The sequence below is a fragment of the Bos mutus genome, chromosome 28 (assembly GCF_027580195.1).
Source record: "Bos mutus isolate GX-2022 chromosome 28, NWIPB_WYAK_1.1, whole genome shotgun sequence".
Lineage (NCBI taxonomy): Eukaryota > Metazoa > Chordata > Mammalia > Artiodactyla > Bovidae > Bos > Bos mutus.
The window spans coordinates 17,722,129-17,737,559 of NC_091644.1; the positions used below are offsets into that span (position 1 = coordinate 17,722,129).

The following is a 15,431-nucleotide window of genomic DNA, read 5'->3' on the forward strand; positions in this document are numbered from 1 at the left end:
CCTGCCCAGGCCTAGAGAAACTGCTGTAACCTTAAGGGAGCAAGCGTTGGGCTGGAGAGACCCCTGCTCTGCCCTGAGGGAGTGTCACCCACGACTTCCTCCAGGAGGGCAGGGCTGGCTGGGCACATTCTCCAAGGTCTCCTAGGACCTGATGGGTGTTTGAACAAGGGGGGCTGCATGTGCACACATACACACTCTCACACACACACATACATGGAGTCTCCAGGAAACATCACGCCCTGTGTGCACACAAGATGAGAAAACTGCCAAGTTAGAGAGTCTGAGTCCACACGAAGAGGCTCAGCCCCAGCTCACTAGAGCAGAACTGACTTTCAGGCTCCTTTTGTGAGCGTGTATGCAGACACGGGAACGTCAGCTCCAGGAGTCAGGCATTTCTGTCTGCATTTTGACTGCTGGGTAGTGCCTTGACATAGTAGCTGTTCAGACAATATTTGTTCTGTGAAGTGCCGGGCAGTTTCCAAGTGTCCACGTGTGTCTACAGCACAGTGTGGACAGTGTGTGGTGTGACCGGCACAGGGGAGGGGTAGGCTCACTGGCGGCCTCACGAAGAGGGGTTCGTTGTCGTCGATGTCCTCCAGAGCCACCTGCAGCGGCTGCATGGTCTCATAAGGCACCGGCTGGCCCAAGTCACTGGCCACCAGGATGAGCTGGGGGAGGAGAAGTGCCGTCAGAGCGGACGAAGGGCCCCAGGCAGGCATCCCCGGAGGACAAGTCACTACCCTCGCAGACATTCTAGGTGGGGACTAGCGGTCCTGCGCCCATAAGAAAGTCTCTTTCTCGGCCGGCCCCGCCCCCGCCCCGGGCCCCGCCCCCTTACGCTGTACACTGCCTGCTTCTCCCGGTCCAGGCGCTGCGCGGTCTGGATGAGGCCGCTGATTGGGTCGATGGTGAAGTACTCCCAGTCCCGGTTGCCTGTCGTCTTCAGGAAGCTGTAGCGCACGGCCCCATTGAGGCCCTCATCCTTGTCCGTGGCGTAGACCTCGTACACGTTGGAACGCAGTGGGATCTCCTGCAGGGGGTACAGAAAGAGGCATCCTGAGAGACTCCCAGCTCCCAGAGCAGAACATCCTTGCCACCTTTCAGCATTCCTAGGAAATGCCTGTCTGCTTAGCTGGACTCTCCTGGAGTCTGAGCACTTGCTAGAATGTTCCTTCACCCCCAACCCCAGCCAAGGCCACTGCCTACGGACAGTCCAGCCTTGGATCCACCATGTTCCAGACTTGGGGTGACCGCCCTTCCAGGGCTATCCCATCCCTCCATCCCACTGCATGCTGAGGTTTAGAAGACCCTGAGAACCACCCTCTGTTTCTAGGCCTACTACCCCAATCACAGGAGCTCTAGGTATCCCCAAAGAACACATCCATGCAATGGGGTCCCTGAAAATGGGGAGGGCATGCAGGGAGGGTGATTTGGTGGCTAGAGATTAGACATTTGGGTTCAAGTCTGTTACTAATTCACTCTGTGACCTGGCCACTTCTCTTCTCCGACCCTCAGGCTCCCAAGTCCCTTAAGTCTGAGCTATCAAAAAACCTAACAGACATCAACATTGGCCCATGAAAAGGTTGCCAAGGGCACAAGAAAAAGAACAAGATTTTGGCTTTCAGTTAAAAAAGCATCAGCTCAGCACGATTTCACTATCTCATTGATCACGACAATCAGAAACTCCAACTGGCAGTTACCTCTAATAGATTGAAAGTGGGATGACAGAGGTAATTACTTAACAAATGCTGGTTGTTCGAGAAACATGAATCTTTCAAATATGGACCCCTTGAAGGGAAAAAAAACCAAACTTAGTAAAAGGGGCCCTTTGGTGTGGAAAAGAACCATGCTTAGTCGCTCAGTTGTGTCTGACTCTTCGTGAGTCCATGAACTGTAGTCCACCAGGCTCCTCTGTCCATGGGATTTTCTAGGCAAGAATACTGGAGTGGGTTGCCATTTCCTTCTCCAGGGGATCTTCCGCACCCAGGGATCGAACCTGGATCTCCTGCATTGCAGGCGGATTCTTTACCGTCCGAGCCACCAGGGAAGTTACAAAGAACTAGATTATTATTAATTTATACGCTGCCTCATTCTGTAAAGAAGATTTGAGGCAGTGGACAAGAATGTATAAACTATAATAAGGGTGAATGGGTTAAAAAAATCAGAATAGAGAAAAAAATGATTGGCAGGAAGATGGAAACAGAGGGATAGGAGGGAAGGTGTGTACACGAACATGTACATCAATCAAGGTGGGCTGACCACTCTGAGCTCTCTAGTGAACAAAGAAAAGAGGGTCACTGTATCACTGCAGTAGACACAGGTTAAAAAAAAATCACAAGGTAAAGGTGTAGTGTTTTCTAGAGCTCAGCTCTGGGAGAAATTCATCGTGTGGGGCCTCAAATGAAACAGAGTGACAGCGAGGACTTAACACTAACATTCTGAGATGTGGAGAGATGCTGAGCCCACTGGCTCATTTTCATTTCGGGAGAAAAGAACAAGTGGGAGACACCCCAAGTATTCTTTCAAGCAGCATTTTGGGCTTTGGTGCTGAGAAGAAGGAGGGGGAGGCAGGAGTCCTTCCCTATCTTTATAAGACATTTGAGAATAAGGCATGAAAGAAGAATTGGAAACAGACACTCAGCCACTTCCCCTTGTTTCTTATTTTGATGATCATCCTCAGGTCCCAGGCTGTCTCAAACACTAGTATCAGCAGGAACAAGAGACAGACAGGAGGGGCTGCGTGTTTATTTTGAGACAAGTATGGGGGAAGTGGCCTGTGGGGAAACTGTTCTTGGCAGACATTTAGGAGCGAGAGATGGGACACCTACTATTATTAGTCCCACTTTGCAGACGGAAAAAAAAAAGACTCAGAGAAGTCACTTGCTCAAGGTCATCTGGCTGGTAAGTGAGAGAGTCAGATGTGGGTCCAAGAGCTTTGGCTGGCACAGCCCTTCTTACTAACCGCTGTTCAGCTCTGCCCTGTGTGGCACTGAGCTGGCTGGCTCCCTACTCTGGCCTCAGTTTCCCTACTTTTGCAGTGGGGGCCCCTTCGGCCTCAGGCTGCAGAATGACTGCAGAATACAGAAGTAGACTGGATCCAGGAAGGGGTGCAGGTGGCAGGAGGCCCCGGGGACAGCAGTACCTCTCTGATGTGGAGGACAGTGCCATTGGGTGGGCGCACAAAGACGGGGCGGTTGTCATTGACGTCGATAACCTCCACCAGGAGCATGGTGGTGCCCCAGAGCGGGGGCTGCCCGCCGTCTGTGGCCACTACGGTCAGGCTGAACCTCTCGTAGGACTGCAGTGGCCGCTTTGTGGTCACCAGGCCCGAGTCTATGTCCACGTGGAAGGCCTCTGGCAGGTGGGGTAGGAGAGCAGGGCATGGGTCTGGCTGAGATACCCTTCCCATCCCTCCTCCACCCCCGACCTTCTACCTGGCCTGGGGCTGCAGCCCCTAAAGCATCCTGGGAGCGGGGAGCAGGCTACGTACCCATGCCAGGGCCCTCAAGTGAGTAGGCCAACTCCGCATTGGAGCCCTCGTCCTGGTCGGTGGCCATCATGGTGATGACAGAGGTGCCTGCTGGCTCATTCTCGTACACGCTCGTGCTGAACTGGAGCTTGGAGAACTGTGGCCGGCAGTCGTTGATGTCTAGCACCTGGATCACCACCTGGAGGGGGGTTGTGGTCAAAGGTCAGGAGCGTAGTGGGGTCTGCTTCAGGTGACCCGGTGAGACAAGAGTAAGCTGGGGTGGACAGTGCCCACTGTTCAGTCTGACCTCAAAGTATTTCCTTAAGCCCTTGAGCCTTGGTTTTCTTACGTGTATATTGGGGACAAGAAGATCTTACCTCTCAGGGCTTGTGAGGCGCACCTGTGACGGTGAATGCGCAGTGCCTGGCCTGAATAAATGCTCAGCAGCTGGCACTGTGGTTACCAGGTGGTCTGGTGTCTGGGTCCTGCAGCGGGGACCCCTGCCCACCCACCTTCTACTCTGTCCTTCGTCCCTTCCTACAGTGGCCCCACACATCTGCCTCTGATCTCTGGACCTTAATGCGGGACTGTGCCGCCTACACTCCTGAGGGCCCCTCTTGCCTGGTGTTTGTGTCTGGCCTGGGACTTGGCTCTGTCTGCTGACCCCACAGCCCAGGGCAGGTCCTCTAGCTACACCAGGAGGCCTTTTTTTCCCCCCTGGCTGCTGTGGCTCTGCCTGACTGCATCTGTATCAGAGCTCTTCACAGCCTTGACACCAAGAACCTCTTTCAGTGCACAGAGTACTTTTCTACCTCCCGTCTCCTTGACTCAGCGCCCCTCTGGGAGGAAGGCCTCCCCAGGGCTGTCCCTGCCTCCCTTTCCCTGCATTGCTGACAGCAGAGGCTCAGAGAGGTTACACGCAGTGCGCTCAGCTAGTGTAGACTCCTGACTGCACATACTGTGTTCTCCCCACCACAGCGCCTGCCTAAGTGACAGGCGAGAACGACAGGTTGTGTGAGTGCTCCAGCCCTGCCCCCTATCTGCTAAGGAGAATTTTTCTTTGCCAACCCAGCTTCTTATCTCCCCACCTTTCAGGAGACTTTTCTTTGGATGGTTAGGTTACTACTGAGAAGTGGAAGAGCTGAATACAGAAAGACAGGACTGGAAAGGCCAGAAAGAACAGAGAAAAAGAAAAGAAAGCAGAGTCTTGAGGAGGACTCTGGATCGAAATGGGGACAGAGCGAAGGTGGGATGCTGGCCTCCCCAGAGCAACTGTGTGGATGCTAGACCTGGCCTGGGAATGGGGTTATGAATTCGATTCCTCATTCATGTTCTCTGAGACATTAAATAAATATAAATGCTTTATAATTATGTTTGGTTGCTGGACTGTGTTTCTTTCAATGGGACACCATGGAGACACTGGGCCATGTAGAGCCCAGGCTTTATCTGGTTTACACCCAGGTATGTGTGGGCTTCCCTAATGGCTCAGATGGTAACGAATTTGTCTGCAATGCAGGAGACCTGGGTTTGATTTCTGGGTCAGAAGATCCCCTGGAGGAGGAAATGGCAACCCACTCCAGTATTGTTGCCTGGAGAATCCCATGGATAGAGGAGCTTGGCAGGCTACAGTCCATGGGATCAGAGAGTTGGAAACGACTGAGAAACTGACTCTTACTTGCATGTATGTTTAGCTGCCTTAGTAGGGCTCTGACACAGCAGTTTCTCCTGCAGAGCCCCTGTCTCCCTAAGCCACAGCCACTGTGAACCCCGGCGATGCTCCTGCTTCTCCCTCCCGCCACCACAGCTCTCAGGGGCCAAGGAGGCCCTGCTTCTGCCCTGCAGCACCCATCCTGTAAAGGCTTTGCCTGCTGCCTCCACAACCACATCTTTAGTGTCCACACCAAGGTCCCTCACCTGCACCGAATTTTCTCGACGGTTGCTGGCCACATCCCCAGGGTTGTCTTTGGCCAAGGCAGTCAGGATATAGTGGTCCTTCTTCTCCCGGTCCAGAGAGGACAGCACGTAGATGTCACCCTAGGAGGGGGAGGGTGGAGTCAGGTCCTTCATCAGTTCGGCAGATATTTATTGAGCATCTGCTAAGTGCCGACACTGTTCAGGGCTCTGGAGATACAGCACTGAAGAGACACCAGCCCCGGCCCCGTGGAGCTCTTGTCCTAGTGGCTCTTCTTGCCTTCACCACTCCAGAGTCTACCTGGAGGTGGGATAAACAGCCCAGGCTGGAGCTCACTACCTGGCCAGGTACCAGGTAATGCCCCACAAGTATTCACAGTCATAGCGCCAGGCTGGGAGTATGTCTTATTGTTCACACCGAGAGGAGGGAGAGAAACCCGGCTGAAAGGGCAGAGCGCAGGGGGATGTGGGAGGGCAGCGGGAGGGAAAGTCCAGCTTCAGCCTCACAAGTGGGGAAGGCTCTGCCTGGCCAGCCAGCCTCAGGCCACAGGGCTCTCTCCCTCCCTCCTTGTACTGAAACGGCACATTTACCAATTTGCCGACATTCAAAATCTTGAGCTTCTGCATTCCCACAAGTCTGAGACTCATGGGAACACGAGGGCTGAGTGGTGGGCACTTCTTCCCTCTCCCAGCACTGAGAGTAGGGCCATGTATACAGTAGGTGCTCAGCTACTGTGCTCACTGTCTACAGAGCTTCCTATGCCTCTCTTGGGCAGTTTCAAAAAGCAGACTCATGGACTTGAATCAAGTCTTCTAGTCTGGTGAAGACAAATCTCAGATTCTGTCCCACAAGAAGCAACTTCCAAAAGACTGCCCTACTTTCTTCCAGGTCTACTGGGACAGAAAGGCTGCAGTCTAAGGATATCTGGGACTCTGAGAACAGTGCTTGCCAACTTGACTGGAAGACCTCTGAGGCTACAGATGCCCAGGTGGCAGGACACAGAAACAGAGGGGTGACTGCAATACTTTTGGTGGCTTCTCAGCCTATGACCCTGGGCCCTTCCCACTTCCCATTCCCCAAACCCAGGCCCTCCATTGCCCACTTACTGTGGTGGGGCTGATGGCAAACTTGCCCTCACCATCCACAAGGCTATACTCAATGAGGGCGAAGTTGCCTGAGTCAGCATCAGTAGCAGTGACTGTCAGGATGACTGTGCCCACAGGAACATCCTCAAAGACAGCTTCCTGGAGCCCAGTGGGCAGAGAGAAAGCATGGGCCATGGTCAGTCTAGAGTCTCTGCCCTTGCCCAAGAAACTCACTGATGCAGACAGCCCAGAGCATTAAGCTACTCATGGATGGTCATTCCCACGGGACTTGAAGGCCGCCAGGGTGGGAATAGAAGATGCCCAAAGGTCCCAAGGAATGGGCATGGGTCCCAGACCCAGTGTGTGGGCCTGGTCACCCACCTGGTAGGACAGCTGGTCAAAGATGGGGTTGTTGTCATTGATGTCCACAATCTCCAGGTAGACAGGGATCTCAGCTGCCCGGGGTGGGGACCCATTGTCTGAGGCCCTCACGGTGAAGTTGAGCCAGTGCACTTCCTCATAGTCCACTGTCCGGTTGGCAATGACCTTCCCTAAGACACAGAGACTCTCACCGCCATCCTGGCCACCCCTCACTCGTGGAAGCTCTCTGAAGTGGGAAGAGAAGGATCTGGGGCTCTGAGGATGAGCACAAGGGGTCCACTGAGGGAGAAGGGTGGCTAGGCGTCACTGCCCAGCGGCTGGCCAGAGGGCCGAGAAGAACTGGTGTCTAGCTCTTCTCCTCACTGGAAGGGCAAGAAAGCTTTTCACAAGGCAGAAAGGGACTTCCCTGATGGTCCAGTGGTTAAGAAATCGCCTGCCTATGCAGGGGATATGGGTTGAATCCCTGCCGAAGGCAGGGGATATGGGTCTGTTAAGATTCCATATGCTGTGGAGCAACTGAGCCTATGCACCACAGCTACTGAGGCATACTTAGGGCCTGTGCCCTAAAGAAAGCCACTGCAATGAGAAGCCTTAGCACTGCAACTACTGAGCCCATGCCCTGCAACTGGAGAAAGCCCATGTACACCAACCAAGACCCAGTGCAGTCAAAAAAAGAAAAAGGGAATCGTTAAAAAAAAGTTGGGGGGGGATGTACAAAAACAAGTCGAGGACCTCCTCTTGGACACTTCTCTCGGCCTACTTGTCCCCTGAGTGATACGAATTGTGGAGCTTGAGTGGTAGAGAGGGTGAGGGATTATTCCAGGTTCCAGCAGATGCTGAAGGGGCTTCCGTTCTAAGCGGGAGCGAGGCACCCCATCCACGCTTCCAGACCAGGCATGCAGGGGTGACTAGAATGTTAACCATGTCGGCCCTGGTCCCGCCCGCTGAGGGGTCATGGTGGGACCTCAACTGGAGGGTGAGAAGTGATCCTGGCCCCTCTGGGAGGCTAAGCAGACACAGACAGATATTCCCCAGACTTCCTCTGGCAGACCTTCCCACCTACCTGCCGAGGAGTCTTCCAGCTGGACATAGCCCGGGGGCATCAGGTTCAGCAGGGAATAGGTGATCAGCCCATTGAGACCCTTGTCGGGATCCACAGCTGCCACAGCGATGAGCGTGGTGCCTGGGGTGGCCCCCTCCAGGATCCGCTCTGTGTAGTAGGTGATCCCGAAGGGCTTGAACTGGGGTGTGTTGTCATTGACGTCCAGGATGTTGACCGTCAGTTTGGCTGGGGTGGAGGTAGCAGGTGAGAGTGGCATGAGAGGCCTGGTGTGGCTGGGTCAGGCCTTCCTAAGTCTCAGCCGAGCCCGGAGAGGACGGCAGCATCTTACAGACCTCCCGGGGCTCCCTGAAGCTCGGCCCTAGCCTTGGGTAGTGGTCTGTGCCCGCTGACTCTGGTCAGGTCGCTCACTCTTCCATAGGGAGAGGGGCTTGGGTTCTGCCAACTGACTGGTAACCTTGGTGGAAGCCCTGGCCATCACTGTTGTGCAGTTTCCTAACTTGTCCCAGGAGACAGAACTCGGATGATCTGTAAGACCCTTTTCCATGATTCGACCTTTTGTTTCCCTCTGACTTGTTCCCTCTGTATAACCAGCCTGGGCCCTTTGTTCTCTGAGCCTGGGACAAGTAGCAGATGACTAGGTCCACCCTTCCTGAAAACTAGGGCTTCTGGGCTATAAAGATAAGCAGCCAGTATCTGCCAAGCCCCAGCCAGTACCTCCCCGACTCCAGCTGTCTCTGCCTCATGGCAGAGGCCACGCCATCCATAAATCCCCCTCCACGCTCCCTGCTTGGCAAGATTCAGTGCCTCTAGCAGCCCCTCCTGGCTCATGCTGCAGGCAGAACAGCCTGTGCCCAGCCACAGAAGGCAGCTTGCATGCCCTTCTCTTCTCCGCTGTGGTGTCTGTGGCTTCACAGACTTGCCTTGCTCTTTGCTGCCTCTGGCCTGACCATGTGGCTTCTTAGCAGATCTGAAGGTCCTGTCTCACATCCCAGCTATACCCTGGTTACCAGTTCTGACAATGGGATTCTGACCTAAGTCTCTATCAACCCATCCTTTCCTCAGTCCCCTTCCAGCGTCTACCATGCCTCCTTCCTACTCTGAGGCTTAGAGTTCAAGACACACATCTCTGGGCTTCTGGATCCGCCACTGTTGAGCTCTGCCTAACAGCAGGGACACAGGGCCACTCCCAGCCTCGCTGTAGCTGCCACCTTCCCCGGCCGCCACCCCTCCTCATGCAGCCTGACTGCTGGCAACCCCTGTAGCCGGTCTGCTGCTCGCCCCCAGGACCAGGCCTGCCTCTCTATGGGACCATGTGGGAGAGGCCTTACCATTTGGCACACTGACGGAGCGCTCTGGTAGGTCGCTGGCATTGTCAATCACAGAGAGAGTGACCTCATAGGTGGCAACCAGCTCCCGGTTCAGAGGGGATTTCACCATTACAGACCCTGTAGACCAGACCAAGTCAGGTTCAGCCCCAGGGGAACCCCCTAAAATCTGGGCCTCCCAGGGGTGCTCCTGGCCAACCCTCCCAATCCCCACCACGGGCAGTGGGCCCCAGTGGACCTGGGACTTGCCGTCTCCTCTGGCTGGATGAGACCACAGCTCCTGCAAGCTGGGGCATGTCGCTCTGCCCCTCACTCAGCGCTCACCAGCCCGGCAGTTATCTAACCTCTCTGTACCCCTTTGTCCTCATTTGTGAGATGAGGATGATTACTGTACCTACCGCAGAGGGCTATTTGGCAGATTATAACAATTAAATGAGTTTAATGTACTTGTAAAGGGCTTAGAACAGGGCTTGGCACATAGAAAGCACTATGTAATTGCTTGTTTAAAAAAATGCTTGTTGGAATTTCCTGGTGGTCCAGTGGTTAGGACTCCATGTGTTCACTGCCGAAGGCCTGGGTTCGATCCCTGCTTTGGGAACTAAGAGCCCACAAGCCACATTGCATGGCCAAAAAAAAAAAGCACCTTGTATTCCACAACACATGAATATACTGAACCATTAAACTTATGGTTAAAAATGGTTACGACGGTAAATTTTATATGTATTTTATAACTTAAAAAACACTTGTATTCTAGGGAGATCAAGCATAAAGGAAGGTCAGTGCATTGAAAATCCCTGATGGGGGTCCCTGGAAGGGACAGCAAGCAGTGGCACAGTTGGACAGTAAGGCCCACCCCCTTGTCATGATAACGGGGTTGCGGGGCATGGCATGGCCGCCTGAGAAAGGAGCTGTACAACAAAGAGCTGTTTCCTTCCCTCCTACCCACTGCCCCCAAGCCCTAGCCTGCTCCTGATTCACAGAGGAGCCCTCCAGAAGTTTGGGCTTGAACTGGACAGACAGTTTTGCTGATCTCAGGCCTGGCTCTGTTCTTCCTGCCAGTGTGAGGGCCTGGTGGCTCTTCCTCCCATTGGCCTCATCCTAGGGTGAAACCTCTTCTCTTTCCCAGCTCCCTCTCAGGTACTGGGGTGTCTGGGACTCCCTTCCCCCTTGGCAGACTCCCCCTGCTGAACTCCTGTCCTCCTCGGGTCCCCCATGGTGGGGCAGTCACTTACCCTGGGCCGCTGCCTCCTCCTCCTCCTCCTCTTCCTACTCTCGCTCCCCGTCCCCGAGGCTGGGGAGCGAGGATGGGGAGAGGGTGGCTGCATTCAGTCTGCAAAGGCTGGGCCACGGCCTTGGCCCAGGTCCCACAGGATGGGAAGGGTGGTGGGGGTGCGGTGGGTATGGAGGAAGGCGATGGGGTGAAGCAGAGAAGAGATGAGGTGGGAAGTGACAGAGAAACAGAGCTCAAACCTGTGGGCCTGCCAGCCATGAGGAAGAGAGAAGAGGGTTAACACCAGTTAGTTCAGGGTGCAGAGGGGATGGAGCAGAGCAGGGCATGGGGGACTGAAGGGCTCAGAGCTGACCAGGGCAGGAGATTTGGGAGGGATGGGGTGGATGGGAAGAGGCAGAAGGGTGGGAAGCTAGGGGAGAAAGGGGGAGCCTAGTAGGAGAGGAGCACCCAGCGGGCTGAGGCTCTAACAAGAAAGAGAGAGGCGAGCAAGGGAGGAGGAAAGCATGAGAAAGAGGGGCAGAGAAGACACTGGAAAGGAAAACAGAGAGAAGAGAGTCAGTTGGAGAGAGAACAGGAAAAAATGGTAGAGGCAACAGTATGCATAAAGCTGGGCAGGGGCATGGGGCAGCTCTCCATGGTCCTGAGAAACCACTGCAGTGGGAATGTTGCTAACCTGACTCAGGACTAAGTCATCTAATTCCTCCTAGTGGCTCCTGGTTTTCCTGTCTTCTTTTTCCCTTTGGGCCTCAGAGGCATATTGATTTAATCTACTCTGTAGTTGTTTGCACATGATGGTCACTGGCATTACTCTTGTTTTATGTATGTATCTTTTCCCTTCTGTTCTCACACTCCTCTCCCCTTCTCTCCTCCCCTTGGGCAATGTATTCAAGTGTATTTATTGAAAGTGTTCCTGAAAATCATGTACTGTTTTTGTGTATGTATTTTATATTTATGCAATGGGATTTGAGTATACACACACACACACACACGTATATATATGTATATAACCCATTCTGTTTCTTATCATTTTCAGTAAGTACTTGATTTTAAGGCTCCCTGCCCCCACCTCACGTTTCTCTGTGTGAGCCTCGTCTATTGCTTCTAAGCTGCCTGGTGTCCCATGACGTGTACCCACCACATTTTACTCTCCAGTATCCCAGGGATGGATGCCTTGGTTGCCCTCAAGCTCCTGTCACCAATAACACTGCAGTGAACATCCTCAAACAGTTTCATTATCAACCCGAGAACCTCCTTGAGACATATATCTAGGAGCAGAATTGCTGGGTCATTGGGTATTGCTGGATTGCTCTCTAGATAGGAAATTAGTCAAAATTCCTACAGTAGTATATGATGTCCCCACATTGTCACCAATACTCAATGCTGTCCAGCATCCTAATGTCTGCTGATCACGTATGGAAAACCAATATCTCATTGCTGTTTTACTATGCATTTCTCTGAGTAACAATGATTTTTAGCATTTTGTCATAGCCATGTTAGTTTTTCTGTCACTTCTCTGGGCCATCCAAGAAGTATACCTGTAAGTTAGTCCCATGTCTCCTCCTTAACTCCCCTCAGAGGCAAAAATGCTGAACTTTAAGAAAAATAATAAAATTAAAGTCAGAGTTATAAGCTGCAAAAATTGTGAAAGATAAGCCACAGTTTCCCTTTGGTTTGTGATAGTGTAAGAAAATCATTAAGGGTATACATATACACACATATAACATAGAAATATATATGTGTGTGTACATATATATGTGTGTGTGTGTGAAACTTAGAAAGAAGTTAAATGGCCTGGATACATATGAAGAAAGTGTTCAGCCACTCAGTTATTAAAGAAATGCATGTTAAAAACGCAATTTTCCTATAATATTTAACGCTATCACAAGTGTGGTGAGATGGGCACACTCACACAGTACTGGTAGAGTAAGATAATTAGGGAGCTGGTCAAGGGGGAGGAAGGAGAGAAGGGAGAGAGGGAAAGAGCCAGGGCAGAGATGGCAAAGAGAGGGAAGGATGTGGTGTCAGTAGGAGGGAGAGGAGAGGAGGAAGGAGCAGCTGATGGGTAGGGAGGAGCATAGAGAGGGAGCAGCGAGGAGGGTAAGGGAGAAAGCAGAGAGCCAGGAGACTGGGCAGGGAGTCCGGAGGAGGGCCGGAGGGGAGCAGGCCTTTGTACCTGTGTTGATATTCACGGCAAAGGCATCCTCCTGGTCAGGCACCAGGCGGTCAGTGTCGTCCTTGGCCACAATGTCGATGATGTGGTACTCCAGCTCAGGATTGAGGTCACGGTCAATAGCGGTGACATTGGCAATGACAGTGCCTGGCTCAGCTGACTCCAGCACGCTCACCGTCTGGATGGGGTTGAGGAACTCGGGGCGGGAGTCATTGATGTCATCGATAAGGACAGTGATGATGGCTGTGCCCGAGAGAGGGACGGCGCCCCGGTCGGTGGCCACTACTGTCAGCCTATACGACTCCTGCTCCTCCCTGTCGATGGTGGCATTGCCGACGCGGACGATGCCGCTGACTGGGTGGATGAGGAAGCGGTCCTGAGCCCCAGCTTCTATTCGGTAGATCAGCTCCCCATTGAGGCCACTGTCCTCATCCGTGGCTGTGATCTGAAGGACTGAGAATCCTGTGGGGGTGGGAATGGGGAGCAGCTGACAGTTACCTTTTATATAAAAACATCCCACCAAGATACTTTCCTTGGGGGTCACAAGGGCCTCTTCCCACAATAGCCTTGCTAGCACCTATCTTTGTTATTTTGTTATATATTTTAAAATGTATTTATTTTTAATTGAAGTATAGTTGATTTACAATGTTGTACTAGTTTCAGATGTACAGTGAAGTGATCCAGTTATATATATATAATATATATTCTTTTATATTATAGGTTATTGCAGGAACATTAAATATAGTTCCCAGTGCTATATAGCAGGTCCTTATTGTTTATGTGTTTTATACATAGTTGTGTGTATCTGTTAATCCAAAGCTCCTAATTTATCCCTCCACCCCCAGCTTCTTTTGGTAACCATATATTTGTTTTCAAAGTCTGTGAGCCTAATTCTATTTTGCAAATAAGCATCCATCTTTTATGCATTTTTTTCACCTGCAATTTTCTACAAAAATGGTGTCCTATTTTATTTTCCTTATTTATTTTGATTTTGTCCTATTTATTTTGATTATTTGAGACTGAACAATTTTTTAATAATTCAATGATTAGTTGTATCTTCTCTTCTGCAAAGTGTCAGTTTTTGTCCTTTGCCTATTTTTGGTCAATTTATACAAACTATATAATTATAATAACTTGTGATAAATATCTTTTTTTCTCAGTTTTTAGTTCACCTTTTGATACTGGTTATATGATGTAAAGAAGTTGAAATGGTTCATATGTACCAGAACTTAATATTTTTCCCTTTTTTATGTTTTCCTATTTCTTAAATGCTTAGAACCTTATCTTTAAAGCAGACAAATATTCACCTGAAGTGTCTTCTCTTATTTTTTAACATTTTATACTCTTTTATATTTTCTTTAGGGTGTCTTTGGGTTTCTTTCTGGTGTCTGACATGGGATGAGAATCTACACTAAATATGAACAAATGTTTTGCACACTGAACAGTTTTCACTACTGGTTTTATCATTTCCTTTATGACATAATGTTACATTTCTTAATTTACCCATCACTGTTGCTGGGCTACTTTGTCTCAGAGTCTTGTGTTCATATCATGTGGTTTTAAATACTGGTAATATGTTGTAACACCTGGTAAGACAAATCTAGCTTTATTACACTTATTTTTCAAAATGTTCTTTAGAATCAAACTTATCTCCCAAATCATATTTGATTTTGATGGAAATCATGTTAATCCTATTTTGACTTTGAAACAATGTCTTTCCATACAGGAACACGGAGGGAACATATCTTAACAATTTTGTTTTGTTCACAAGACACTGTAGGTCTGAGAAAGGAAGGGAGGGGGACGTGGGTCTCCTGACCCCCTCTCCGCCCACCCTGCTGCCCATCCTTCTCCCCGCTGGAGGCGACTTCTGCCTCCAAACTGTGAGGCTGCAATCCCCACACACGACCAGCTCCCGTCTGGAGGCTGGGGCCTGACCCCCGCCTACCTGGTGGGCAGTTCTCCAGCAGGTGGACGGTGACAGCGGCAGGGCTAAAGGTGGGCCAGTTGTCATTGTCATCCAGGATGGTGACGAGCAGGTCAGCGGTGCCATTGAGCAGCCCGATGTCCTCAGCCAGCAGCAGCAGCTCCAGGACGGGGGGTGAGAAGGCCTCCCGGTCAATGACGATACCTGACCTCACTGTCACCACACCTGGTACCCAGCACCACCGGCCAGGGAGATACAAAGGATAAGAGATGTGGTGGAGAAACCGGGCAAGAACCAACCCAGGGGGGACAGAAAAAGGTAAGGCGTGATGGGGACAGAGATGAAAGAGGAGCAGAGAAAGCAACACAATGACTTTCTTCCTCCAAGGTTCAACGACCAATGTTTAGGGAGGTCCCCTCCCCAGGTGTCCTTGGCAATTCTCCAGAGTTCTGCCTGAGATGAGTGCCTCAGGCTGGAGGGTTGAGCAGCTCTGCTGAGAGAGGTGCCAGCACATCCCTCCTTGTCTCCTGTCACCAAATTGGCCAGGTCCAGACTGACGCAACACGGGAGTTTTGAGTCTGGTTCGAGGGTGGTTGCTTCCTCTGGGAGACTAGGGGCCCCATCCTCCAGCGGGGGAGGAGACAAGGAGGAGTGGGTTTTGGGGGCTCTCTACTGAGGCTGAGTTTATGTGTCAGCAGGTCACTTCTGTTGACCCCAAGCCTCTTCCTGGTTCTTCCTCGCTGGCCCCTGGGTGGCCTAATCCAGCTGTAAGATGGGGGCTGTGAGGAACAGGGTCTCTCTGGAGAGCCTGGACCCAGCACTGAGAAAGGAGACCCTAGATCTAGTGGTGGAGGCCGTTACAAGGAAG

General features: G+C 51.6%; 1 protein-coding gene across 2 annotated transcripts in view; it reads right to left on the minus strand.

The window, feature by feature from the left end:
* The window catches only part of LOC102264815 (cadherin-23), an 80,542-nt gene that overhangs the window by 7,028 nt on the left and 58,083 nt on the right, over positions 1-15,431 (minus strand). For both annotated transcript variants that reach the window (XM_070364711.1, XM_070364710.1), the window contains exons 13-23: positions 14,585-14,788; positions 12,640-13,098; positions 9,239-9,355; positions 7,911-8,135; positions 6,848-7,017; positions 6,488-6,625; positions 5,384-5,503; positions 3,491-3,668; positions 3,143-3,354; positions 839-1,030; positions 555-668 (exon numbers count right to left, since the gene is read on the minus strand). In XM_070364711.1, coding sequence (XP_070220812.1) covers positions 555-668; positions 839-1,030; positions 3,143-3,354; positions 3,491-3,668; positions 5,384-5,503; positions 6,488-6,625; positions 6,848-7,017; positions 7,911-8,135; positions 9,239-9,355; positions 12,640-13,098; positions 14,585-14,788 — 2,129 coding nt within the window. The remainder of the gene's footprint in view (positions 1-554; positions 669-838; positions 1,031-3,142; positions 3,355-3,490; positions 3,669-5,383; positions 5,504-6,487; positions 6,626-6,847; positions 7,018-7,910; positions 8,136-9,238; positions 9,356-12,639; positions 13,099-14,584; positions 14,789-15,431) is intronic.